The 26020-nt window shown below is 40.4% G+C and overlaps 1 protein-coding gene across 6 annotated transcripts in view; it reads left to right on the top strand.

Moving 5' to 3' along the window:
• The window catches only part of PCNX1 (pecanex 1), a 136325-nt gene that overhangs the window by 65682 nt on the left and 44623 nt on the right, over positions 1-26020 (top strand). For 2 of the 6 annotated variants that reach the window (XM_053312790.1, XM_053312780.1), the window contains exons 8-16: positions 2209-2393; positions 11860-11950; positions 15189-15246; positions 16024-16241; positions 18463-18616; positions 19825-19857; positions 20589-20760; positions 23235-23345; positions 25023-25114. In XM_053312790.1, the coding sequence (XP_053168765.1) occupies positions 2209-2393; positions 11860-11950; positions 15189-15246; positions 16024-16241; positions 18463-18616; positions 19825-19857; positions 20589-20760; positions 23235-23345; positions 25023-25114 (1114 nt within the window). The remainder of the gene's footprint in view (positions 1-2208; positions 2394-11859; positions 11951-15188; positions 15247-16023; positions 16242-18462; positions 18617-19824; positions 19858-20588; positions 20761-23234; positions 23346-25022; positions 25115-26020) is intronic. The other 4 variants (XM_053312795.1, XM_053312817.1, XM_053312806.1 and 1 more) reach the window with 4 other exon arrangements.

The following is a 26020-nucleotide window of genomic DNA, read 5'->3' as shown; positions in this document are numbered from 1 at the left end:
CATTCACATATCATCCAGATTTACCCCGAAGTCTCTGCAAGCTATCAGAGAGCACTTTTGACCCATGATTTGGGTTTTTCATCACACGTTAGAGTGTAGCCTGACTGATTTATATCTAGGGTAAAAAAATCCACTTATGTCATTTTGCGGGGGCAACTTAGAACTGTAAGGTCCACTTTTACTGTAAAGTAAAGCCTCACAGTAAACTTGCAGTAAAGCCTGATGTATGGAAAAACGCCCTGGAATTTATTATCCCTTCACTGGTTGCTTCACTTATAAAGTAGTGTCAGTCTTATTGAAATGTTCCTAGTTACTAACTAAGAGAGTACAGTGATTTGGAGCAGGAATAGAGTGATATAGAGGATGGCAAGGAAGGGAGAATTGCTTCAATTAGTAAAATATGTTGGGCAACATCTAGACTAGTTATTCATGACTATGCACAGTTGTAATCAACAAAACAAGTTAGTCATGTCTAAGCCCCATTAATTGCAGTGGGACTTCGTCTAGGTGTGGCCTGTTCTTTCTCTTTTTCTGAGACTTTTTTTATCCTTTAGTATAAAGTCTCATGCTAATATTTTAGCTTTTGTATCTTTCTTTTATAATTAAAAATGCAATGTACTTATTAAACAATGTGCTGATTAGAAAATGAAAGCATCAAAATGGTTTAATATCTACAAAGGAATGTATGTTGCAAGCAATACAAACCAGATTATTCATATTTACTAAAATATAATTTAAAAATGAACAAATGGTAATTCGGGTGCATTTAAATTGTAATAGTAAGGTTTTATTATAACATGAAAATTCAGTTTTTAGAGATTTGTATTGGAATTTTTTTGATATACCTGCTATAGCCCTTACTGGAGACAAGAATTTATTTTTATGCCCTTTAATAGAATTATATGCCCTTTTGTATTACAAATGAAAAAGGTTATTTCCCATTTTGTTTGACCCTTTCCCAGTGTTGGGCTAAGTGTTAAATTCATTGGGCAGGATCCAGACTGTTTAGTCATGATTAAGTCTTATTGAAATTAATGGGACTTTTTGCATACATGTAAATGGTTTTTGGATCCTGCCCAATATCTACTTTTCCTGTAGAACCCCAAATATTTTCTTTTAAGTGCCAAAGAGTAATTTTCAAGGTACCTTCCTGCTCTTGCTCCCCTGGCAATCTTGTTTTCAGTAGTTGGTTGATCACAGCACGATTGTTACACCTAGGATCCATGAATAACTAATATTGTTTCTCAACATATACCTAATGTTGTATCTCAAAGTGAAACACATCTTGCTATAAACAAACAAATCTCCAGTGGTCAGCTTATGAAGTTTAATTTTAATGTTGTTTTTAAAAGACATTTCATAAACAATATTATGTGACTTGTACCTAAAAGCACTTCAGTATTATGGACATTACATTTCAGAATGTAAAAGTGCATTTACAATCTGTATTGTATGTGGTCCCCCACAGTAACACATTTTTATACCACCCAAAATGTACGTCTCTGGGCGGTTTTTTGTCTTGGATTCATCCTATTTCTGTGTGCTGGACCACACATCTGTGTGTCTGTGATGGAGAGCTGATCTCTTTCAAAGACTGCTTAATTTTCAGTAGCACAGTTCTGCTGGATTTGTACAGTATTCATAGAAACCATGATCTCTTCTCCATTACCTAAAAAATGCAAGACTTGAAAGAAAACCATGTTTTGCATAAATGTCTACTCATAGGTTTTTCTTAAACAATTTTAATCATTAAGGAAAAACAACTGCATTTCAGAATCAACATAATTAAGACCATTTATTACTTAGTCTTCCCAGAGCTTGCTTATGAACTTGCATGAAAGAGTGAAGTTTGCAGTTTGTTAGCAAAAGAAGATTGAGTGCTCCTTTTGTATATCGCCACATGACACTTCTGATGCTGACACAGTTGTGCATTCTCAGTACTGCTTAGGACAGAGCTCTGGAAGATGTAGTCGGTTGCAAAGTAATAAGAGAGTATACTGGTGTGTCTCTGAATAGTTTTCCAGCTAATCTTTAGTAGTACTCTTTCTGAGCTTGTCATAACTTGCACTTCATGCATACTGGCTCTTTCGCTTTGCTATATGTTTTTGTTTACCTTTTTAAAAAATATAAAGAAGTGTTAACTTAGTTTGTAGCTGTTGTTTCTGTGTTCTTCCCTGTAATGTTTCCACCATCCGTGTTCTTCCATAGCCTTCAAGATGCTCAACAAGGGCAGCAGTCCACAACCCAAGTCAAAGTCCAGTCATGCCCCCATTCCCAGGCAGCAGTGCTCAGCGCTAGCGCTTCCTTGCTGGTGAGAAGTGAGAGTGTCCACTTAGAAGCATCACATGACAATGCATCTGATGTAGGGGGTAGCAGCTTACACGATGAACTTGGTATGCAGGCCTTATGTAACCTTGGTGAAATCAAAGTGTTTATGCAGCAGATTTATGGCTTTTAATGCACTGTAACTTGCTTAGCCTTTGCTTCATTTCAGAATTTAGAGGGTGTGTTTCATTATAGTGCATTGCTGTTGGTCCTTTTCATCCCCCATTTGCAACACTTTATAGACTAAACTATTACATTAGAACAGAAATTATTGTTTGAAGATGGTGAATTACCAGTAGTTCTTTAGACTCTGGTCACATCAAAGCACCTGAAGCTACCATCTCTCAAACTACTGTTATACAGTGAGTTTTAAAGGCTCCGGAGCTGTCAGTGCTAGTGAACTTTCATCATACTAGCGGAATAAAAATTTTATTTGGTCTTCAACACTAGTATCCAGAATGCAGGTAACAGTTTCAAAATTGGTGGTTGGGTTTAAAAGAGCTTATATTGCTGTTCTCATTGTAGCTTTTGAAACTGTTTTGGTATATTTACTGAAACTTCCAATTTCTGTAGTAGAAAATATTTAGATTTTAGCAACTGAAAGATCCATAGTACTTCACATCACTCTGAAATCTAAATAATTGAAATAGCAACATGCTGAAAATGTAGTTTTAGTCATTTTTGAACAAACTTGCTTTGAATTAAGAAGAAATAGTTTTAATTTGTCATAGGAATGACTTGCAAAGAGTGTTTAATGTTGAACTGTTCTACATTTGTACTACAGCACAAATTGTGACATCTGATGACTCCTGAATTGTCAGATCTGTTATACAGAATCCTATTAATATTTGAAGCTGTAGGAAAATCACTGCTTGGCATTTTCTAATGCAGGGGGAAAACTTATACAAGCATACCATGGATCATGAATAAAAATGCTCTAGGGTCTCATTTTTTAGATATCAACAAGTTATTGGGTATGAAATTATAGTACTTTGATTTAGAGGGATAATGACAATATTTTATTCTGGGCTACCTGGAGATTTGCTTGGAACATAAGGGACTTAATGGAATAATCAGGGTAAGCATACACTATCACATAAGTATCTAGATTAATGAGAAAATATTGCTAATTTTCTCATTAATTTTGTTAAAGTTTTAAGATTGCACAGATCACTCTAGTAATATTGAATTCCAGAGTGTCTCATTTTCTGGTAGATCGTTTTTTCCTACTGTTCTCTTGTGACAAAATAAAGCTTTGAAATGTTCCGTTGCCATCTTGTGATTCATTGAGAAGAAGAATAAAACAGGAACACATTGTGGCAGTGACTTAGCTTGAGGTTTTGGTAGAAAGGATGACCTTTGCCATTAAAACTGGGCATTATGGTCCTCAAGGAATTTCCCAGAATATATGCTCCTAACACTTTTTATTCTGCTACAATCCTAACCATGTTTTCCTGACCGTAAATCCCTGTTGAAATCAGTTTTTTACTACTTGGTAGGCATACTTGAATTGTACTATACTGCACTGCTTTTAGCTGTGGCAACAAAAGTTGTTGAAGCTGCCCTGAGTAATGTTTATGGGGCCAGTTTGAATTGTTTCTCTAGCTAGTTAATTCAGCTCATTACATTTTCCCCTTTTGGGTTTGGTATCCTGTGTTTGGGGTGTGTGTGTTTCACTCCTTTCTTTCTTCCTTTGTAAGGGTGTGTGATATTTTGCATTTTCCAATATTGGTTGTCAAACTTATTTATTGTATTGCTTATATGTGTTTTGGAACTTATCCTATACCATAAAATGGTTAGGTGTGTGGCCACGCATGCCCAGAACGGCCCAAAAAGACATGGCCGCCCAGAGATGGGCAGCCATGTTGGAACAGGGGAAGCGGCGGCCTAGGAGAAGCGGCCGCTGCCAACGGGAAAAGAGTGCTGGCAAGGGGGCGGCAGAGCCGTGGCCTCGGCCAGAGGTGGGGGTGGCCGCGGCGGGGCGACTGGCCCTGATGGCGGCCGCCGCCGCCACGGTGAGAGGGCCGGGAGGAGGAGGAGCGGCAGGCCAAGGAGAAGCGGCCGCCGCCAATGCCAAAGGAGAGTGTGGGCCGAGGTGGCAGTGGCCGCGGCGGGGCAACTGGCCCCGATGGCAGCGGCCGCGGCAGCGGCAACAGTGCGGTACATGGTGAGCTGCGGCAGCCTCCCCTTCTCCACTCTTCCCGTCGGGTCTTGGCCTCCAAGAGCAGCACCCCCCCCCCGAGCCCGTTATTATAACGGGCTTACACATACTAGTGTTTATATAAACGTCTAAGTATGTGTAGGAAGTTGAGTGGCGGGCAGCAGCAAAAGTGAGACCCCTGCAGGAGGAATAAGGAAACTCTGCTTGGAATTTAGGAGGAGGGCAGGCAGTTGGAGTGTGAGAGAAGTGATGGTTAGAGGTTGGTTGGTTGGATGACATTCAGACAGTTAAGAGCGGGAAGAAGTGAGAGTTCTCAAATCCTGCCAAATAGATCTGAGTGGTGGCAGCAAAAGTACCTGAAATAGGGTGGACCCCTCACAGGCTCTTCTCCTTAACTTCAGCTGTCTCCAGTATTGATACTACCAACTATTTTGAGCACTGAACAGTATTGCAGTAGTTCAGAATCAAACATTCATGCTAACAGCCACAAGCTACACAGGGATCATGCTAATGGCTGCTAGCTGAAAGAGGAAACTGATGTGTTAGCAGGACAGGATCAGCTTGAGTGGCATGCTTCTGTGCTAATTTCCTCATCCATGAGTTACCTCCCGCTCCTTTATTATCTGGTTGAGTTCAACAGAGTTTTATATTAGCTACTGGAGAAGCTGGATGAGCTTCAGAATATCTGAATTCCTTTTGTATGCTTTGTCCTTAAAAACAGTCTGCTGCAAAGGAAATAGCAGGGAAGCTATTGGGGAGGTTTTCAGAGCTGCTAAGTGCCATCTACTGTTCTGCTGAAATATTGCAGAATCAAGCTGTGTTTTGTTAATGGCGTTTTTTGTACTCTTACTGTGACTAGAAACATTTGCATGCAGCTACCATTCCCCATCCTGAACTACATATAGCTGCCGTCATCAGTCCCAAAGGAAACTGTTTGTTTCATTGTTCATTGGGTGAGGAGTGTTATGACTGAATCAGCTAGTTTCCTGTTTCTCTTTGAAGCTGATGGCAGCAGGCCAGCAAAGGCAAAGTTCTTCTGTTGCTAGCTGTCAAATGTCACAGCTACAGATCTCCATCCCACAACTTTATTCCTGAAGAATAATGTCATTTAATCAAAGGAATTAAAATTTAGCATTTGCTATGACCTCGCAGTGATTTTTTCCCCTTTTTCTTCTGTGGCTGACAGTTTGATGCTATCACAGGAGTTAGACCTAGGGAGCAGTATGGCTGACTGGATGACACTGCAGGCATGCAGAGAGATGCTTAATGGTTTTTCCTTCTCTCCCTTCACTCCATGGAAGCCCCGGTACTATGTCACAAGCTGCTTTGGGGCAGATTTCAAAAGCAGTTTGTAACTTCAGGGGCTGCTTTTTGAAAGAGAGAAGTTCGTAAGCTATTGCAGATGCTTAAAGAAGCTCTCACAGCCAAGATTAGTGCTTGTTAGTCTGCTGATTTCATCGCAGACTAGTGTTAGGAATGCTGTAAATGATTCAAGCTAGTTTACAAAGAGGGATCAGCTTGCGATTCCCATCTTGAAGGTCTCCCCATCCCCCAAGTTCTTTTCTTTTGGTTTTCTCTTACTGGTTACTTTAAGCATGTTCACCAGGATGCTATGCCTCCCATTCTCTTCTCTGAAGTCAATTTAGATGACTATGATGTGGGGGCAGAATTACATTGTTATATGTACTGTATATGGTGCACCTAGTAACCACACCCAAGAGGCTGGGGGGTGGCTTTAAGGGGTGGGAAGGGTGCTCTTACCTCACTTGCCACATTCCCCCCTATAGCGCTGCTTTAAAAAATCCTGGCACAGGGTGGCTGTATACCCTCTTGCTGCCCTGGTCAGTGGGCCCGCCTGCCACGCAGTGTGTGTGCATGCGCCATGCATGTGTGTGGCGGGCACCCACTACTTCTGGTTTTACACTGACCGGGCAGCAAGAGCGTATACTGCTGCCCCATGCATTGTTGAAAGCATCTCCGGAGGGGAGAAAGCAGCAAGGGAGATGAGAGCACCCTCCCCGCACCTTAAAGTCACCCCCACCCCCACGTTCGAATGTGGGGATTCTGAACCTGTTCGGCATTCCTTGAATGGAACACCAAACAGGTTTGTGCACATTCCTAGGAGACAGTTGTCTATGGTTTTATAGCATACAGTTGAGCCTAGTGCTAATACCTGTTGTAGCTGCTTGAAAGTGCAGGGAAAGTAGATGAGTGGTAGCATGGGGCTTAGCTACATCACCAGAGGATTAAGTTAACCATGCCCGCATATAGTTATCTGACAATGGTTATTGTGCTCTCCAGTCATATGAATCCCATCTTGAAAGAGTATGGAACATTTGTTCAACGTTAGGTGCTTTCTCTCTAGGTGTAAATCCTCATGGGGTCATAGCTCAGTGGTAGTACACCTGCTTTGCATGCAGAAGGCCCCAGATTTAATTCCTGGCATCTTCAGGTGGACTGGGAAGGACTCCTGCCTGAAAACTTGGAAGTTCACTGCCAGTCAATGTAGACAATATGGAGCATGGTATGACTTGATATAAGGCCACTTTCTATGTTTCTATGCTCACTATATTCTGCTGTGGTGTAGTCATTTTTATACACTTTCACTCTGATCCAAAGCTCCATGGATGCTCCAGTTGTTTACAAGGAGCCTCTAATTTTGCAGTGCCAAAGAAGTTGTGGTGAGGAATAATATATGATGACTAGAATCTAAGCCACAGAATGTTTAACAGTAGTAATAAAGTTTCTCCTGAGACATACTATAATGGATCTGTACACAACCAAATATCAACAGTTATATATAGCTGTGTAGAACACTCCAGTATGGAGTATTCATTGTGTTTGGGAACAGTAACTAAATTTCTTAGATGCTCCTTAACTGGAAAGAGTTCATCTAACTTTAGCTGCTTCGTAGATTTTACTGCAGCCTGAGGAGAACCCGTGCTAGACCATTGTTGCTTGTTTCCCATTTTAGCTCAGAGGTAGAGAAAATGAATAGGTCTCATCTTCTCCAAAATGCTGATCACTCCTCCAGACTTCCAATAAGGCGGTCAACTAACCTTCTAAATACCGTAGATTCAACACCAAGCATTCACTGGTGTAAATAATAAAAAAGGATTAAAAGTTTAAGGCCATCTCAAGTGACAAATTAACTAAAACAGAAGCTCTAAAACAGGCTGCTGTTGCAGCGCCATCTGGGCTCCCCCGACTTGAACGGAACAAAGTGTTGTGGGGTGGTGAGCCTGGAAAGATGAATCATCCTCCATTCAGGCGTCTCTAAAATTAGACTTGCAGAAACCGATCTAGGAGTTGGGTTGACTTTCTGGTGTGAGGGGTGAGTTAGGAAAAAAATGGGTTATCCCCAGCCTAGACAACCCAAGACTTGCTGCTAGGGGCTTGTGTGGGGCCATGGAGTGCCAGTTTCCACTTACCATTCTTTGGCAAGATGTCCCATTCTCACCTTGGATGTTTCAGACTTGCATAGAGTGACTATTTACTTACTAACTGAGCAGTGCAGGAAGAACACAACATTGTTGAGTAAATGCTGACAGGCTATAAACTAATCCAAGTAATGACTTTTTTATTTACAAGGTCCTGAGAGCTGCTTATAAATTTGGTTATCAGCTGTTCATCTGAATTCAGTCTGATTACATCACCTGAATAGCTTGGAGTTGAATAGTTCAGACAGGATTTTTAAAATAAAATGCTTTTTGAGGAAAAAATCTAAAATACATTATAGTCCAATGGAATTCATCATTAAATAAGGATTTGTTTTTGATTATGTAGGATGAGGCTGTATATATGCAATGCTTAGATTTTTTGGTAAATGAATTCCATTAATCCATTCACAATGTCATGCTCTTCCAGTGGTTTCTGTAAGATTATTTTGGGCAATTTTTCTATCAAGAAGAGGACCAAAAATGAAACCTTTATTTAAGATTATACCAGCAAGAATGAGTCTTTATGTAAAAAAATATGATTTAAATCTAGTCTTACTGACTAGTGATTTAAATCGTGATTTAAATCGATTTGATTTAAATCTAATCCACCCTGATATGAATTGTAAAAGAATAGTGATAGCACAGGCCTTGACAAATGTTCTTTGGATCTAGGAGCCAGTCCAAAAATTTAGTAGCAAAGGACACTTGAAAAATTACCAGACTTAGTGACAGACATTGTGGAGCAGAAGGGTGACTGGGCTTCTCTTTATTCCCTTTTATAAGTAACATCCTTAGAAGAAAAACAGGGCTGTTTGGGACAAGTAAAGATCTTCTTAACACTTCCTCTGAATATCCTACTATAGGCATCACAGTTAAATTCTAGGTGCCATAGTTCTCTGACACCTAGATTTGTCAAGACCTGTGGTAGCACAATAATTCAAGTCTTAAAAATAGCAAAATGTACACTTTTTTTGAAGGGTGACTCGTTCTTAGATGTGTTTTCTTTCGGCTCTGGGTTGTTGGGTTTGAAGTCTGTTTGATTATAGATGAATAGGTTCTTCTTAAAGATGTGATGTTGAGGGCTTGGTGGCACTGTCTACTGCTTGGTTTTAATAAAATACTGTTGCTTTTGCTTCTGTGTCACTTGGTTGTTTGTGGAGCAAAACAAAGCTGCAATAGATAAGATATGAATTACATTAAGGTACACACAAATGTAAGGAGAAATGTGCACTATTATATGTACTTACCTATTCTGTTGTGTGTCCACATGCTTTGGGTTCTAACCACATATACCTGTGACAAAACAGGCATGTGTATAGTCTTCCTTCCTTACAGTATACATGGCATTTGTTTGTTAACACAACCCAGATTTTAGCATCCTTGTCTGTAAGACATCTCTTTTGAAGTTTTTCCCTTTTGTTTTGTTTTCCTGACCTCCCCCAGTATTCAATTCATTGTTCCTTTTCTGTATGATGAAGTAAGCCAAAAACATAAGTTATGCTCAAGACTTGTCATAGCCATGCATGTATACTCAAAAAAAGAAAAAGCATCAATTCCCTGAACTCCATTAAGGGAATGTCAGGTTCTTCCATTACAATTATTTATGTATATTTGAAATAAAATTGTAACTGTACACTAGGGTTACCTCTGTATATTTTCCCAAGGGTAAAGTTGTAGCCTTGACTGACAGCAACTAGGGTACATATTCCTCTGAGCACTTAAAGCCCTGTATGGAGTCTTCAACAGGTGCTGCCTATATAGACTTTTAAAATCTTAGCAGTTCAGAAATTCTGAGACTGTCCCTTGTGTATATTGTGAAGTTGTCAGTGTGGCAGCACCCGAGAGGAGGGGAGCACAAGCCAGAACTAACTGGGGCATATGTCTATCAAGAATGCACAAATTGTCTACAACACTAACTTCTAGCTGTTAGCAGGACTTTGTATTAAAGTTGTTATTGATTGTTTCAGTGCCTTTAATACCAGCTTTCCTAAGAGATCCAGCTATAGTGGAGTTTGTATTCGCCATGCATTGTCACATGGCTGAAATCGGCCTTCTTCATCCCATGTTCAATTATATGGACATCTACATTGTTTTATAATTTAATATACGAGCTGCTTTGCACGATGCAGGAAATATGTGCTAGCACCATGTTTCCCCATGATGAACATTATAATACTTGAAGGATAAATACATCTGCAAAATGGGAAATTGCTGCATGTTAACAGATGTATTTAGCTTTCAGAAATTGCGGGGTTGATCATGCAAGGAGGACGCCATGTCGTAAATATCTGTAAATATATTTTTTTGTATTGTGGGAGGCAGTCCTCTGCTATGGCTTGGAGTAGGTATTCTGGTGTTCAAAAATCTCTTCAAAAGAAACCCAGCATTTCTTCCAGTCTTGCAAATAAGACCACAAAAGTTACCAGCCTGCTGAACAACAAGCAACTATTTTGTCCATTTGTGGCACATTGAGGACTAAAAAGGAAATCTAAAAATATCAAATGCTCTTACCACTTATAAAAATTTCCTCACTTTGTTATGTGAATGGGCTTCTATTTTGCCACAGGCAGCAGCAAGTGGTTATTTGAAAAGCTTGATCTACACATGTGCTAACTTGGTGTAATATGTTTGCTGAAACAGCAACTAGTTGAAATGCTGACAAAAGTTAGTCTTTTTGCTTAATCTTTCTTCACTAAGCAAGTGAATTTGCTATAGGTTAAAACTTGTGTTTTGTTGTCGTATAGAGAGGAAATTGGCAAAACATAGTTGTGTAAATCTACTGTTCCTTGTTTAGGAAAAGAATTAGCAATATGAGAAGTAATGGTGAAAATGCTCTAATTCATATAACTTATGAAAATCACTTGGTACAATAAATGGTGCAGAACAAGTCTGAACATGCATGTATTGTATATGCACCTCAGATCGGATCTATCTTGTCTTCGTTCTGGCCTAGCATATTGGATCAAGAATCTATCTAATCCCCTGTTCTATTTCCAATAACAGCCAGTCAGATGACCCTTTGTAGATCAGAAGCATCCCATACTGCTGACAGACATCCCTTGTTGGTTTTCAACATTTGGCAGTCAGAGACTGAGTTTTTAAGTGTCATGACAACTAACCAATGCCATATCTATGTGTATTGTGAAGCCACCCAAGCTAGATTTTATTTTTCTTATTCATTAATCCATACTAGAACTCATGGTAGTGAACCCCCTCATGGCACGGGTTCCCAGAACTTGCTGCCTCTCATGCCTTCAGACAAGATTCTGAGTTCTGTGGCAGTGGATTCTATACGTTACTGCTCAAATAGGTACTTTCAAATATAACTACCACTCAGGTTCATGGGCTGATCTCAAACTGTAGTATTGTTTATGAGAAAACTCTCACTCCAACTTTGTCTCCATCCCTGACTGTAATTATCATAGCTCTTTGGTCATCCCCGCCCCCCCCCAGTCACCCCAACAACAACAAAACAAAAACAAAATCTAATGTTCCACTAGAACACTCTCCATCCTCCTAGTCATTTTAAGTAATAGCTTTTTCAGTTTTGATATTCTGCTTGGGATGTAGTAGTACCCAGAAGAGAACTTAGTTTTTTAAATGTGGCCATCCTTTAGAAGTGTTTAAAGGCTTTATGATACTGGCTGTCTTATTTCCATGTTGGATTGTGTCAGTAGGGTATGAAAATGCAGGGACAGGGTAAAGCAAGGTATGTGCATACACACAATTTTGCAGGTGAGTGTTCACCTGTGTGTGTTTGATATGCATCATTGGTTGAAGCTGACTTGATCATGTGATACCTTCCAAGTATCTCTGCTCTAAGAAGGAGTTTGTGCATTTAATTGGTAAGTGAGAATTATAGAAAATTGACCCGTTTTCTATGTTGTTGATACTATAGCATTTAACCTATATTTAAAACTTTCTCTTTAATAGGTAAGTTCAGTTCTACACTCTACGAGACAGGGGGCTGCGACATGTCACTTGTGAATTTTGAGCCAGCTGCAAGAAGAACCTCCAATATCTGGTGTGTTTTTGAAAGTCAGTTTCTGTAGTAACTGACAGCACTGCTGATTTTAAAAGAGAGTGGGTTAGATAAGTTGTGTGAGTGCAACTGCTCTCAAGCAAGTGATCTTCCTCTTCTGCTCTACCCTACTGCAGCAGCCTGACATGCTGCTCCTGAGGGTCAGAGGACCCAGTTTCTACATGGTCTTTCCCCTCTGCTGACTTCAGAGCCCTGTGCTGCATCCCATGCCATTTCTGAAGGTCTTCAACGCACACAGGACTGGCTTTTTAGGAGTCTCAGGGAGCTGCATTAGGACGGAAGGGAAGGGGAAGATAGCTTGTCCAAAAGTCATTCCATGTGATTTGGATTATAAAAACCATTCTGGAATATTTTTAAGCGTCCTTGAAGCCTTTTAAAATCCTAGAACACTTACAGAACAGAGGTTTGATTTACACAGGAACATTTTGGCCCTGTTATGTTCTCTCAAATAATATTTGAACTATCCTATAGGGATGAGGAACCAATTAGTACATTTCAACTTTCAAGTGCTTCATATACAGTATTAAAATTTCCTTGAAAGATAGACAAGTTTTATTTATCTGTGTATATTATTATGAATTATATTTCTCAGAATAATGAATAACATTGGTGCATACATTTCAGGGATGTGTTGTTTCTAAACCATTTTTCTAGAAACATGGGTTTCTTCTTTATGTATAGTGTTGAGTCTGCTTCTAAGCCGGAAAAATGTCTTCCTATTTTCCACATGGTTTTCTGTTTGCCAATTGATTTTTTAAAAAAGGCTTATCTGAGAGTTTCCCTCTCTCTCTTTAAAAATAGTTCTAAACTACTACTTGCCTTTATGCAGGGGTCAAGCCTGCACAGCATTTTAAACAGCTAGCAAGGACTATGTCCATAGATGCCACCATCAGAAATTTAGGCTTCTCTGGGCAAAAAGCAAAGCTAAGCCATGATAAACAACTGTTTTAAGGCTTGCCCCACCCAAGTAATTTATTTATTTAAATCGAATAAATAAATAGGTTTATATACCACCATTCATTAAAATAATTTTAAGGCAGTTTACAATACATTTAAAAATAATACAAAACGACTGAACAGTTAAAACACACAAATATTAAATGGGAATATAAAAATACAAATCTAATTAAAAGTTTTAAAAGATACACAATAAAACCCTGGAAACACCACACAGAGCAGCAGCAACAAAAAACACTTGTATTAAAAGCCTGAGTTTTAAAAAAAACCATGATTTCATTTGCTTTCTAAAAGATGGAATGGAGCCTGAGGAGAGGATGCCTACTGGGGGAGCATTCCAAAGCCTGTGGGCAATCACTGAGAAGGCCCTGTTCTGTGTGCACAGCTGCTGAGCCTCCCTCATCATCAGCACATGGAGCAGAGCCCCTCTGATGACTTTGTCAAGCGGGCAGAAACCCTAGGGAGCAGATTTAGATCCCTTCTGCTAATCTGTACATGGAGCCCATTCCAAGCGAGCGAGTAACTGAACATTCTTAATTTCAGGCCAAGTGTGATGCAGAAGATTCATGTATAGGATCTCCCCCTACCACCACTTTTTAAAAATGGGGTTAATAGGAGCTACATGAGCGTGGATTCATATGGGGACCACAGTAGTGGAGGGAAATGGCACTTTGCAGGGTGAATGGCACAGTGAGAAAGGATGAAACCTTCCCTGCCTCAGCACCCCTCTGCCACATCTATTATTCACCCTGAACAACTTAGGAGAGCCTATTTATGAATCTCCTGTGTCACCTCCAGTTTTGTCCTTTGGCAGTGTGTGTGTGAGTGCGCTCTCTCTCTCTCTCTCTCATGCTAGTGTCTAGTCCAACAGAACTCTATTTTAAAAGCAGGTGGAGCAGGGGAGAGTTATTTCAAAATAAGCTGATGGGAATTACAAAATACTATCATTCCTTGTATTGCTTAGCAGATCTTACATAATTTTATAGGTTCCAGTAAATCCTTTGATTCTATGCTATATCAAATATGGAACTGACCACTTTTTGCCAGGCATTTAACCCAACCATGTGATCCCTTATTGAGCTGATAATGTATATAGAAAGCAAACTATCTCTAGTTTTGAAATTGTCTGCAACTGGATGAAAGTGTCTAGATGCCTCTGAGACATCAACCAATCATTATTGTTTGAGTTAGGGCTTCTTAAGCAGGGGTGCAGATCCCCCCCTCAAGTATTTGAGGAGTCCCCTCTCTTTTTTTACCTGGCTCACCCCAATTTTTTAAACCCTGGCTAAAACTGTCTTGTCTTCTCGCCCACCCCTAACCCCAATGGTAAATGACTCCTCAAGCTTCCCCCTATGTTCACCCTTGTTGTTAAGAGCCACTTGGGGATGACACCATATTCTCAGCCAAATCTCTTCAATTCTGCCTGACAGCGAAGAGTTAAACCTTGAAATGGGGGAATTTGCCAGAAAGTATCTTGTTAAGGAGATGGTATGAAAAACTTAAGTTGGGACTAAGGTATAAAACGTATAGCATATATTAGCTAGAACTGGCTTTGGGTCTGGCTACCCCAAAAGATGTTGCCTTTCTGATAATATCTCTTAATCAATAACCTCTCTCGCCCAATAGCTTCAAATTTCTAAGACTATTCAATGCAGATAAAGAAAATGCTGTCACATATTTGACACCAGATATTAGATCTACTTTGGACTGGATAATAAACTTGACCTGTAGATAGGCTCAAATGAAGTAAAATGTTATTGGAAGGCACATTGATAATAATGATAAATGGTTATTTATAACATCAAACATCTAGTTGGGAGTAAACAACAAGGGATTCTGTATTCATAACTGGTGTGTTTTTAGCTATTTTTTAAGGTGATCAAATGTTAGGCATTGACATACATAGCATTGGACTTCATCCTCAAGCCTCCCAGTGAGGAATGTTGATACAACAAAGACCTAAAAAAGACAGAGATTTAACTCTTAAGGTGGCTTTTTTAGTTCCTTGAAAGAAGGGGAAACATTACCAAAACTGATATTTGTTTTCCTGAGTTCCTCTATTTTCAAAAGCAGTGTATTGGGCCAGTGGGGTGTATTGGCCTGTCAAGCAAATTGTACAGTAGTATTCTTTGGAAGGCTGCCTTTCCTGTAGCAACTTTGTTTGCATTGAGAAAATATCCTAGAAACTACAGAGAGCTAGAAAAGGGATTTGAGTGAGAGCACAGTAAGATACCACACTAAAGTCATCTTCTTGTTGTTATAGTGACACGGACTCTCATGTATCAAGTTCTACCTCAGTTCGTTTTTATCCACATGATTTAGTAAGTTTTTTTGCATTTGCTCCTTATCTGTTGCACACAATCAAATGGCAGATTCTGTCTAATTGTGACAGAGTACTTAATTGTACCTATTAAATGGGCATAGGATAGAACGTGGTAGTTCAAACAGTCAGCAGCTATAGAATGCCAAAGTTTCATTCCTGCAAGTGACTAGAGTGCCACAAATTGCCATTTTACTCTTTAAAAATGTAGGGCCTTAAGTGTTTTAATGTGGTGAACATAATACAGCTGCCCTCCAGGAGATGGGAAAGGGATGGCCATGCCCTGCTCAGTTCATGGAATGGATTATTTTCCTGTCCATACTTAAGACTTTATTATAGCCTTGTAAAGTCTTTGTCTTCCTAGGAGCTCACCTCATCAACTGAAATACTTTGGAGAAATTGATGTTGCAGAGTGGATGGGATAACTCTAGCTGGGAAGCAGAGCCTGGTATGCACTGTCATGCAGTGTGTCTGACCTTTGTAAGGGATCAGTGCTTTGCTTGTTAGAAGCAACCAGCCAACGCAGATACAGCCTAGGCTTTGCAGTGCACCCAGGGCCTCCTCTTGGGCATGTAGTTTCAGGCAGCTGCCGTTTAAGCCTTCCTTCACTACAGCATGCCTCCCTCTCCCAGTGCTCACAAATCTTGTAAGAGGGTGAGAGCCCAAAGGAGTAGTTCCTGCAGCTGATTATTTTTTTAACGTTTATGTGCTTCGAAGCCGTAGTTGATAGGCTTAAGTAGTAAAATGTGAAAGCAACTTATTATTGACTTTATTGTAGCTTTCCCTCCCCCAGATCAGGCTGAACGAGCTGTTGACCATACATACAGATGATCTGGAACATCAAGACATTGACCTAAGCCCTGATCTGCAGGACCATCTGCAACCTCAAGAGGAAGCAGCCCAAAAAGTCAAACACTATTACCGCTTTTGGATCTTACCCAAGATCTGGATTGGCATCAATTTTGATAGGCTAACTCTCTTGGCTTTATTTGACAGGTGAGATCCTATGTGTGCATGCTGATCAAACGCAATTACAATATAATGAACTAATTGTAATACAAACCCCATTTAATCATGTTCAGGTACAGTACAGAGATACCAAGGTAAAATTAATCTGCAAAGCTTTGGGTGGTCCTAGAATGGCACCTTGAGAAGATTGCTGTCTTGAACACAAGTCACTATTAGGGGTGTGCTCAAATTCGAACTGGTTCAGCTCGGCGGGTTTGGTTTGAACTGAGCCCAGTACAGTTCAAACAGACTCCTTCAAGCTGAGCCGATTCAAATTTGAGCCAAGATCAAATCGAACCGGACCCAGTTTGACCCAAGCCAACTCAGATACCCCTTTACCAGGGGGCTTCCATAAAAATAGAGTGGTTGGGAGGGAAGTAAAAATGTACCTTAGAAGTGCCGGCAGCTGCAGGGGTAGTGGCAGCTCCCTGCCTCCACTTATTTCCCTCTGAGTAGCCCAGGCCAGTTCGAGCTTCGGTAGCTGCAGGTGTGGAAGTCATTAAATGGCCTCCACACATGCGCCAAGAACACTTGTGTGACCATGCGCATGAGTGGAGGCCATATTAGTGACCTCCATGTCTGCGCAGAGGCCTGAACTGACCCAGGCTACTTGGGGAGGCTGGCAGAGAGCCGTGGCCACTACTAAGGTAGATTTTTACTTACTTCCTGTCTGCTCTACTTTTACAAAAGCTCTCCTCTCTCTCTCTCTCTCTCTCTCTCTCTCTCTCTCTCTCTCTCTCTCTCTCTCTCACACACACACACACACACACACACACACACACACACACACACACACACTCACTCACACATTCACACTATAACACACCCTTGCCTTATTGCTGGTCTGAACTTATCAAAGTCAGCACAATAACACTGTGCAAAATAGTATTCAGAAGCTTTTTGTAATAAGTCATCTTATTTATTTATTATTTCTCTATGTAAACTGATTCGGAAAGTTTTGTTGAAAAGCAGTATATAAGTAGTTGTGTTTGATGTAATATGGGACCAAAATGAGTTGTGTGTTTTACCCATAGTGACTGAATTGGCATTGGTAAAACACATTGGTTCTGAGGAAATGTGCATAGTGCACCGTGAATGACATAATCTTCATGAAACTGAAGACCGGGAATTTTAGAACCAACAAAGAAAGTACTTTTTCACACAGCACGTAATTAATCTATGGAATTCTCTGACACGGGACATGGTGCTGGCCACTAGCTTGGATGGTTTTAAAAGGGGCTTAGACAAATTCACGGATGACAGGTCTGTCAGTGGCTACCAGGTTGGTGGCTATAGGCTACCTCCAGCCTCAGAGACAAGATGCCTCTGAATACCAGTTGCAGGGGAGGAACAGCAAGAGAGAGAGCATGCCCTCAGCTCTTGCCTATGGGCTTCTCAGAAGCATCTGGTTGCCAATGTTTGAAACAGGATGCTGGACTGGATAGGCCTTGGGCCTGATCCAATAGGGCTGTTCTTAATGCCATGTGGACATCCATTAAGCTACCACTGTTGTGCTTGAAAGTTCAGCACACTGAGCCGGTTCAGATGATCTGGTAGCGATAGTTAGGATTGTGAATGTAGCTCAAAGACAAACAAGCCTGCATGCACACTCCTCAGTGCGTGCTGTCTTGGATTCTGGTTTGTTTAAACCACAGCTGCATGTCTTGTGCAAAACCATTTTAAAGTTAGCTTAACATTAAGCTAGAGTTAAACCATGACTGCGAGCTCCACAATAGAGCCAAAGAGGTAAAGGGCAGGGGGAGGAAGGAGCATGTGGGCTTTGGACCATGTTCACAATCCTGTCTTGTCTGTGATGGTTGGTCATCTGACCTACCTTCCCCTTGGTAACATTTTATCTTAATTATGAAAAAGCTGAGTGCTCTGCAGGAATTTTCTAGAATTCTCTTTCCCTTCTAGAGGCATACAATGATCTAGATTTTGTTCAGGATAATGGGAGATTATCCTGTCTTATGGCTCTCTCCTTGTGACTCTGATTTCACAGTCTATATGAAGCATAAATTATGGTTGACTTCATATGAAATTTGCATGAAGCAATATTTGAATATAGAGATTAAACAAAGCCATTCTCAAACTTTGAAGACTGATAATGTAGATTTTGCATTTCACTTTCTTCTTTTTCTGCATCTTTTATTCTTGCTATACAAGCCTATTTAGCTACTCAATAACACATACTGTTCTTCCTTAATAGGAATCGTGAGATTCTGGAAAATGTGTTAGCTGTCATTCTAGCAATCCAAGTGGCTTTTCTGGGTTCTGTACTACTTATAGAAGGGTTTTTCAAGGATATCTGGGTCTTCCAATTTTGCCTGGTAATTGCCAGCTGCCAGTATTCCTTACTGAAGGTAACTTTGTCCTCATCAGTTTTTAATGTGAATGCACTATTGAATATTTTTCCCATAAATGATTTGTCATGCTTGGTAGTCCCTGTAAAAGTGGGGGTGTATGTTCTAAATAGTGGATATATTATCAAAACTTGCGGGTCTTTTTCTCTTTTCTTTAGCTTACTAGTGTAATATATTGAAACCTAAGGAACAACTTGAAATACTGCTTCTCTATTGAGAATTTTTCTTGGTTTCCTTTTACCCTTCAGTTCTTTGTGCAGATTTATTTACTTTGGTTAATAAAAGCCCTCTGAAATGTTCCAAAATAACTTACCATGGCATGTGTTTTAGAAAACGTAAAGTGATGACTCATCCAAAGCACAAGACAGTGAGAACTGTTCAAGTGATTTTGCTTCATGAATCAAAGGATCTCAAAGCCAGAATGTGATTTTGCTTCATGAATCAAAGTGATTTTGCTTCATGAATCAAAGGATCTCATGCCAGAATGAGAGCCTCCATTTTTTAAAGACTCTCCATAGGTATAGTTTCCTAACAGAAGGCAAAAGCTAGCAAACACAGTTCCTCAGGCCAATTTTTTTTTTTTTAACATTAGAGAATGTATGTATAACTTCAGCCATCTAAATTACTGTAAGGATTGTGACCCCTTTTAAAATTGGTTTGATCCTCCTCTCCTGTTAGGTTTTTGGAAGAAGCTATGCTTTGAGATCCTTTGATTCATGAAGCAAAATCACTTGGAGATGAAATAGGCCCTTTAGAGTTGGGAAATACCATGAAATCAGGACTGGAGTAATGACCTTTTGTGCTAGTTCCTTTTAAAGCTGGGTTTAAAGGATATGGGTATGTGTGTGTGATTGGCTAGCTTAATTGTTTAATTGAAATGTTTGTATTTTTAAAGGCAATTAATTTTTTTGCTTATTTATATTAATGCTTTGATTTGCTTCAAAAGGTGCACTAAAAACTTCAGTGTGTGCACTAGATTTGTTTTTATTCCCACTTTCGACTGCAGCACCTCACACTACATCATAAGCTCTTCAGAGATTTCCCCAACTCTTTTGTCACATGTGAGGGCTATTAACAGAAAAGTGGGGCCTAGGAAAACTTTATTTGGGCATAGAAGTCCCATGGATCGCACCCTCTAGCACTGTGTACTCCAAAGATATAAAACTGTAAATAATATTGCACTTCTGTCTTGCCTGTTCATTTTTCAGAGTGTCCAACCAGATTCTTCTTCACCTCGACATGTAAGTCATTCTGTATTGAATTTTCAGTAATCTAAAGAGCATAAGGAGGTTTCTGCTATTGCACTGTACTTTATATTTCAGTACTTTTGATTGTGGGAAGAGAGGGGGAAATGCAGGGGGCCTGTTGTCATCCTAAAAGTATAATACATATCATTTTTAAATGAAGTATGTAAGGTTCATAAAACGGTACTAATTGTGATGATGGAGTTCTAACCAAGAAGTTGTTAAAGTGATTAACATAGAATATGAGGAAATGGTATGAAATTGTGTTTGAATTGCAATGAAAACTGTCTTAATAGTGTCCTAGGCCTGATAACAAAAAAGGTTATAGATATAGATATAGATATTTAAAGTACTTTGTGCATGATGATTTAGTAGAAACTGCAAAGAAACCTAAATGGTTACACAAAGTATTAGTTGGAAGTGTCCAAAGTAAGAATGGATGTTTCTTGGATCTTGATGATAAGATGTATATTATGTGTAGCTGTGAAACTGAATTAAAATATGACTATGTACTGACTTAATGAGGAGTCAGAATTAGCTTTCCTTGGTCTAGAAAGGATAAATCTCATACTCTAGTGTCAAGAGGCTGACACAGCTTGAAAGTAGTGGAATAGATTAATAAAATCAGCACACTGAACATTTCATGTGAACTGTCATGTATAATTGATTTCCTTGGAGGAAAAAAGAACTATAACTTTCAACTTTCAGTAACATATGTTGTATTTCAGGGTCACAACCGAATCATAGCCTATAGCAGGCCTGTTTATTTCTGTATATGCTGTGGTCTCATTTGGCTGTTGGACTATGGTAGCAAGAGCACCTTGACAGCTAGACTCCAATTATATGGAATGGCTTTCACTAATCCAGTCTTGCTGCTTTCAGCAAGGGATTTAATTATAGGTGAGTAGCTTTTCCATATGTAAGCTTTTCCCTAAACTGGATAGTACTCATATTAAAGGATTGCTTGTTTCCACATAATGGTAACAACTTCGGCTTCTGTTCTTTAATAGAAGTACTAAGAATAAATGGAACCTATTCCCTTCTTTCTGACTTAAAGTGTCATTGTAATCGGAGACCAAATGATAATTAGATGTAAATGCCCCAAACTGGTTGCATTATTAGAGTTTGGGTGAACGTTGTGGGTGCACAAGTTTGTAGAGTGATGCACATTGGGACGAAAACCCCCAACTTAAAGTATATGCAGATGGGATTTGAGCTGTCAGTGACTGACCAGGAGAGGGATCTTGGAGTCGTAGGGGACAGCTCATTGAAAGTGTCAACTCAATATGTAGCAGCTGTGAAAAAGGCCAATTCCATGCTAGAGATCATTAGGAAGGGGATTGAAAATAAAATTGCTAATATTATAATTCCCTTATACAAAACTGTAGTGCGGCCACACCTGGAGTACTGCGTACAATTCTAGTCACCACATCTAAGAAAGGACAATGCAGAACTGGAAAAGGTGCAAAAGAGGGCAACCAAGATGATCAGGGGCCTAGATCACCTTTCTTATGAGGCAAGACTACAACACCTGGGGCTTTTTAGTTTAGAAAAAAGACGACTGTGGGGAGACATGATAGAGGTCTATAAAATCATGCATGGAGTAGAGAAAGTGATAGAGAGAAATTCTTCTCCCTCTCCCATAACACTAGAACCAGGGTTCATCCCATGAAATTGATTGCCAGGACATTTAGGACCAGCAAACAAGGGTACTTTTTCACACAACGCATAATCAACTTGTGGAATTCTCTGCCACAAGATGTGGTGACAGCCAACAACCTGAATGGCTTTAAGAAGGGTTTGGATAACTTCATGGAGGAGAGGTCTATCAACAGCTACTAGTGAGAGGCCTATAGGCCACCTCAAGCCTCAGTAGGCTGCCTCTGAGTACCAGTTGCAGGTGAGTAACAGCAGGAGAGAGGGCATGCCCTCAACTTCTGCTGTAGGCTTCCTGTGGCATCTGGTCGGCCACTGTGTGAAACAGGATGCTGGACTAGATGGGCCTTGGGCCTGATCCAGCAGGGCTGTTTTTATGTTCTTATGAATAAACTTGGGGGATCCATAGGAGGAGAATCAGCAAGTCTAAATTCATTGAAGGGGGACCAATTTGGATGATCCATTAGAGAAGAGCCAGTGGAAGCAGATAGCAATAGCAATAGCAATAGCAATAGCACTTACATTTATATACCGCTCTATAGCCAAAGCTCTCTAAGCGGTTTACAATGATTTAGCATATTGCCCCCAACATTCTGGGTACTCAAAGCATCTTCATATCTTGATGAACTACTTTGTTGTGCCATTAGTTAGTTGCATCCCAGTGTACTCTGCAGAAGTACATACAATCTTGGGGTGCACCTCTCAGCTCATGTGCTATAACCGCTTCTGTTAGGCACCTCATACTGGAAAACAGTGCTCAGCTAGTGCTTCCATTGTCCACCTCAAAATTAGTGGGTGACTTATAATGGAATTGAGGGCAACAGCCAGGGAGCTACCAATTCATGCCAGTTTTGGGACCAGTTTTGCCTGCAGAGCTATATGCAGCAATATGTGTGTCCCCCCACCACCAGTGCATCTCTTCCATGAGGACTCTTCTGTTACCTTCTTCTAATAACTTCATCAACTATGATAGTAATTGTTTCCCTTGGTGCCTCAACCTTCTGTCTAACTCTCCCAATCCCAACTTAACTCCTCGTAACCTTCTCAGTCTGCCTCCATCTCAGCCCTCTCTAGCATGTGCACTTTTCTGTTGAATGTATCTGGTTGAGGTGAAGAGGAAAGAAGAGCAAGGGCTTCCTCTTGCTCTGACATTCCATACAGTAGCTTATCTGAAGCCAGTTAGAAATTTTTGCTATGGTAGGCGAAATGCTTGACTTACAAGCAGAAGGTTGCTGGTTCAAATCACCGCTGGTATGTTTCCCAGACTATGGGAAACACCTGTATTGGGCAACAGCGATATAGGAAGATGCTGAAAGGCATCATCTCCTACTGCTCAATGGTGAACCCCTCCTGTATTCTACCAAAGAAAACCACAGGGCTCCATGGGCGCCAGGAGTCGAAATCAACTTGACAGCACACTTTACCTTCAGACATCCTTGGAGCTGTGTAACTGAAGCCTGGGAGTATAAATATTCTAAAGAAATAAACAATAGAAGGGTGATCTTAAAAGATGCATTGAATTCCTGTACACTTTGCCTAATTTTATCTGTGTTAAGTAGTATTGGCAACAGCTTGAAAATAAAGGTATGGTAGCTGTGTAGAATTGGTTCATCTGTAATTTGTGAAGGAACAGTTTTGTTCTCCATAGTTAATAATGAAGGAACTGCCAATTGCTCGATAAGTACTTTATGCTTTTTCCTATCATTTTTCCCCTGTAGTGTTTACACTATGTTTCCCAATAGTGTTCTTCATTGGTCTTCTGCCTCAGGTGAACACATTTGTGATGTACCTCTGTGAACAGCTAGATATTCATGTCTTTGGTGGCAATGGTAAGCTGAGCTTCTTCACTTTATAGATAACTGTTTTAAAAATCCGCTTTCAGCTCAGTTTGGAAAAAGTAGTGTGAGGGTTTACCTAAGTATCTATCAAAAGTGTAGTACTACTACATTTCAACATTTGCTGGTCATTGTGGAAATCCTCATCTGTGGCAGTTGCTCGATATCCAGCTTTTGGACGGGTGCTGAAACGAACCCACCCAGAGGCAAATATTCAAAAGAAGTGCCAATGAGTTTCAGGCTTATGCACTCCCTCTTCTTCCATCTCCTTCCTTTTCTGGTATGCAGCAAACCATAGATTGATGTTCTATCCAAACCATCAAACTATGGTTTACACTTGCCCTGCAATCTAGGATTATAAACCAGGATTTGATCAACTGCAAACCCTAGTTTGCCAATTCTGGTTTAATGGCAAACTATATTGAGCGGGAGAGAAAGCAGTTAAGTTCTGAAAGCAAAACCTGTAGTTTTTTGAGAGGGTAGGTGGGTAGGGGCTGAAAATAAGCTTTACTGCCCTTGAGAATAGTGTTATCTGTTATTCAGTGTAGCACAGTACTATCCAGAAAGTGTTCACAGTGTTTTTCTATTCCATCCCACAGAGTAAACAAATGGTGCTATGTGTGTTATAAATTGTCTAGAAATGTGCTTGACTTGCTTGATAAACTTATTTCAGGTTCACTGGGGGAAACATCTCTTAGGGATGTACACGAGTTGGTTCATGCAATCCCGAGAGGTGGGGGGTGTCCCATTAAGGGGCAGCAAGGGTGCCCTTATCTGCCCCCTGCTCCCCCCCCCCACGCCAGCGCTCTCTCCAAAAGTGTTAGTGCAGGGCTGCAGAGTGCCACTTTATAGCCCTGGTTTTGTGCGCATGCACATTGGCCATTTGCATGCTGATGTTCACCGGGGCTGCAAGGAGGTATGCTGCAGCCCCGCACCAACGCTTTTCAGGAGAGCATTGGCAGGGGAAAGCTGTGGGGTCAGGTAAGGGCAGCCTTCCTACCCCTTAAAGGACCACCCCCACCTCTGAACTGGCTAAAAACTGGAGTTTTGAACCAGTTCAGCGCTCCAGAAAAGTGCACATCCCTAACATCTCTTTTTAAATTAACTTTTACAGTAAAAGGATAGTTTGTTGGTAGAATCAAGTAATTCCCAAAGATAGTGGTAACAATCTAATTACGCACTTGTACTACTCTGTGAGATGTGCTGGTACTATGGATGAGTTCCAGACTAACTCAGCATTGGTGCTCGTGTGTGCGATTTTCCATAACCTACCCTTTCCCCAGAGATCTTCTGTTGCACCTGAAAATATATCCCTGAGGGACATTTTTTGGAGTGGTATTGAGGGCTTTCAGGGGAAGGAAGAGGTCATTTAAATTCACTTCCCTGCGAAAGTGCCAGTGCTGAGATAATCTATCTTCTCTCCACAGTACAGGCACATCTCATGGAGTACCAGTGCTTTGTGGTTAGGATGTCGGCCAGTTTGCTTCTAAGAGCTTGTCAAGAGTTTGCTGTTGGACGTTCATGTTCAGAGTTAGCATCCCCATAGAGTTATACATGACAATAAAAATCTGAGTGAGAAATGATTAATTTTTACAGTGTGAATAAGACTTATTCCACAGTCAGGGGTTTTTGTAATAAATCTTTGTATCCCCCCCCCCCCTTATTCTCTAGCCACTACAAGCCTGCTTGCAGCACTTTACAGTTTTATCTGTAGTATTGTGGCAGTAGCATTATTGTATGGATTGTGTTATGGCGCCCTAAAGGTGAGTAGAGCCACTGGTGCTATATTTTTGCTTTCTAGATTTAAGCTTGTTTCTTTACTTCCCATCACTTTGGAAAATGGGCATTAAAAGTTGTCATTTTGACCTTATAATAGTTGTGGTATGCTGTTAGTCAGTTATATAGAACTGTATATAGAACAGTTCTGTATAGTTATATAGAACCAGAGGTGCACCTAGGTAATTTTGGAACCTGGACCTAAAGGCCTTTGGAGCCCCCCCCCCCCCCCGCAAATCAAGCATCATCATTCTCTGCCAGGCAACCACACCACCTGGAACAGACTAAAGAGGATTTGGGGGCCCGCAGGGGCTGTGGAGGCCCTGGACTTTGGCCTCGAAGTCCAGGGCTAAGAGCACCTCTGTATAGAACTATATAGTTGTATAGAAATATATAGAACTGTTCTGTTCTATAAACTGTTCTGTAACTGTATAATAGTTACAGCTGGTTGTATACATGTAAGAGCATCAAGTGGTAAATAAGTAGGTAGCTTTCCTTTTAAAAGTCTTGCTTTTTAATTTTACTAAATTAGTTGTCCCAGCAGCTGCAGCAACTTCACTCTGGTTTTGCTTTATGTGATTTATAGGTAGGTAGAGTATTTTCATTTGACTCAAAGCTCTGTGATGCTTAAATATTGAATAAATGTGGTAGCTTGTAAAACCTATATCCTGTTTCTCTGGCGTAATTTAAAAATATTTCCAAGTCATTCTTGATCTTTCTAGTTGATGATTTTGATGATGGGAGCAGCAAATATTTATCTACTGCTTTTCAACAAGAAGTTCTCAAAGCGGTTTTGTATATTTTTCGTATTTATATCACGCTCTTCCTCTAAGGAGCCCAGGGCAGTGTACATGGGCTATCTTGATCTTCACAACAACCCTGTGAGGTAGGTT

Source organism: Hemicordylus capensis, chromosome 1, assembly GCF_027244095.1.
Source record: "Hemicordylus capensis ecotype Gifberg chromosome 1, rHemCap1.1.pri, whole genome shotgun sequence".
NCBI lineage: Eukaryota > Metazoa > Chordata > Lepidosauria > Squamata > Cordylidae > Hemicordylus > Hemicordylus capensis.
Note: the sequence above shows the minus strand (reverse complement) of the source record. Positions and strands in the feature narration are given on the sequence as shown.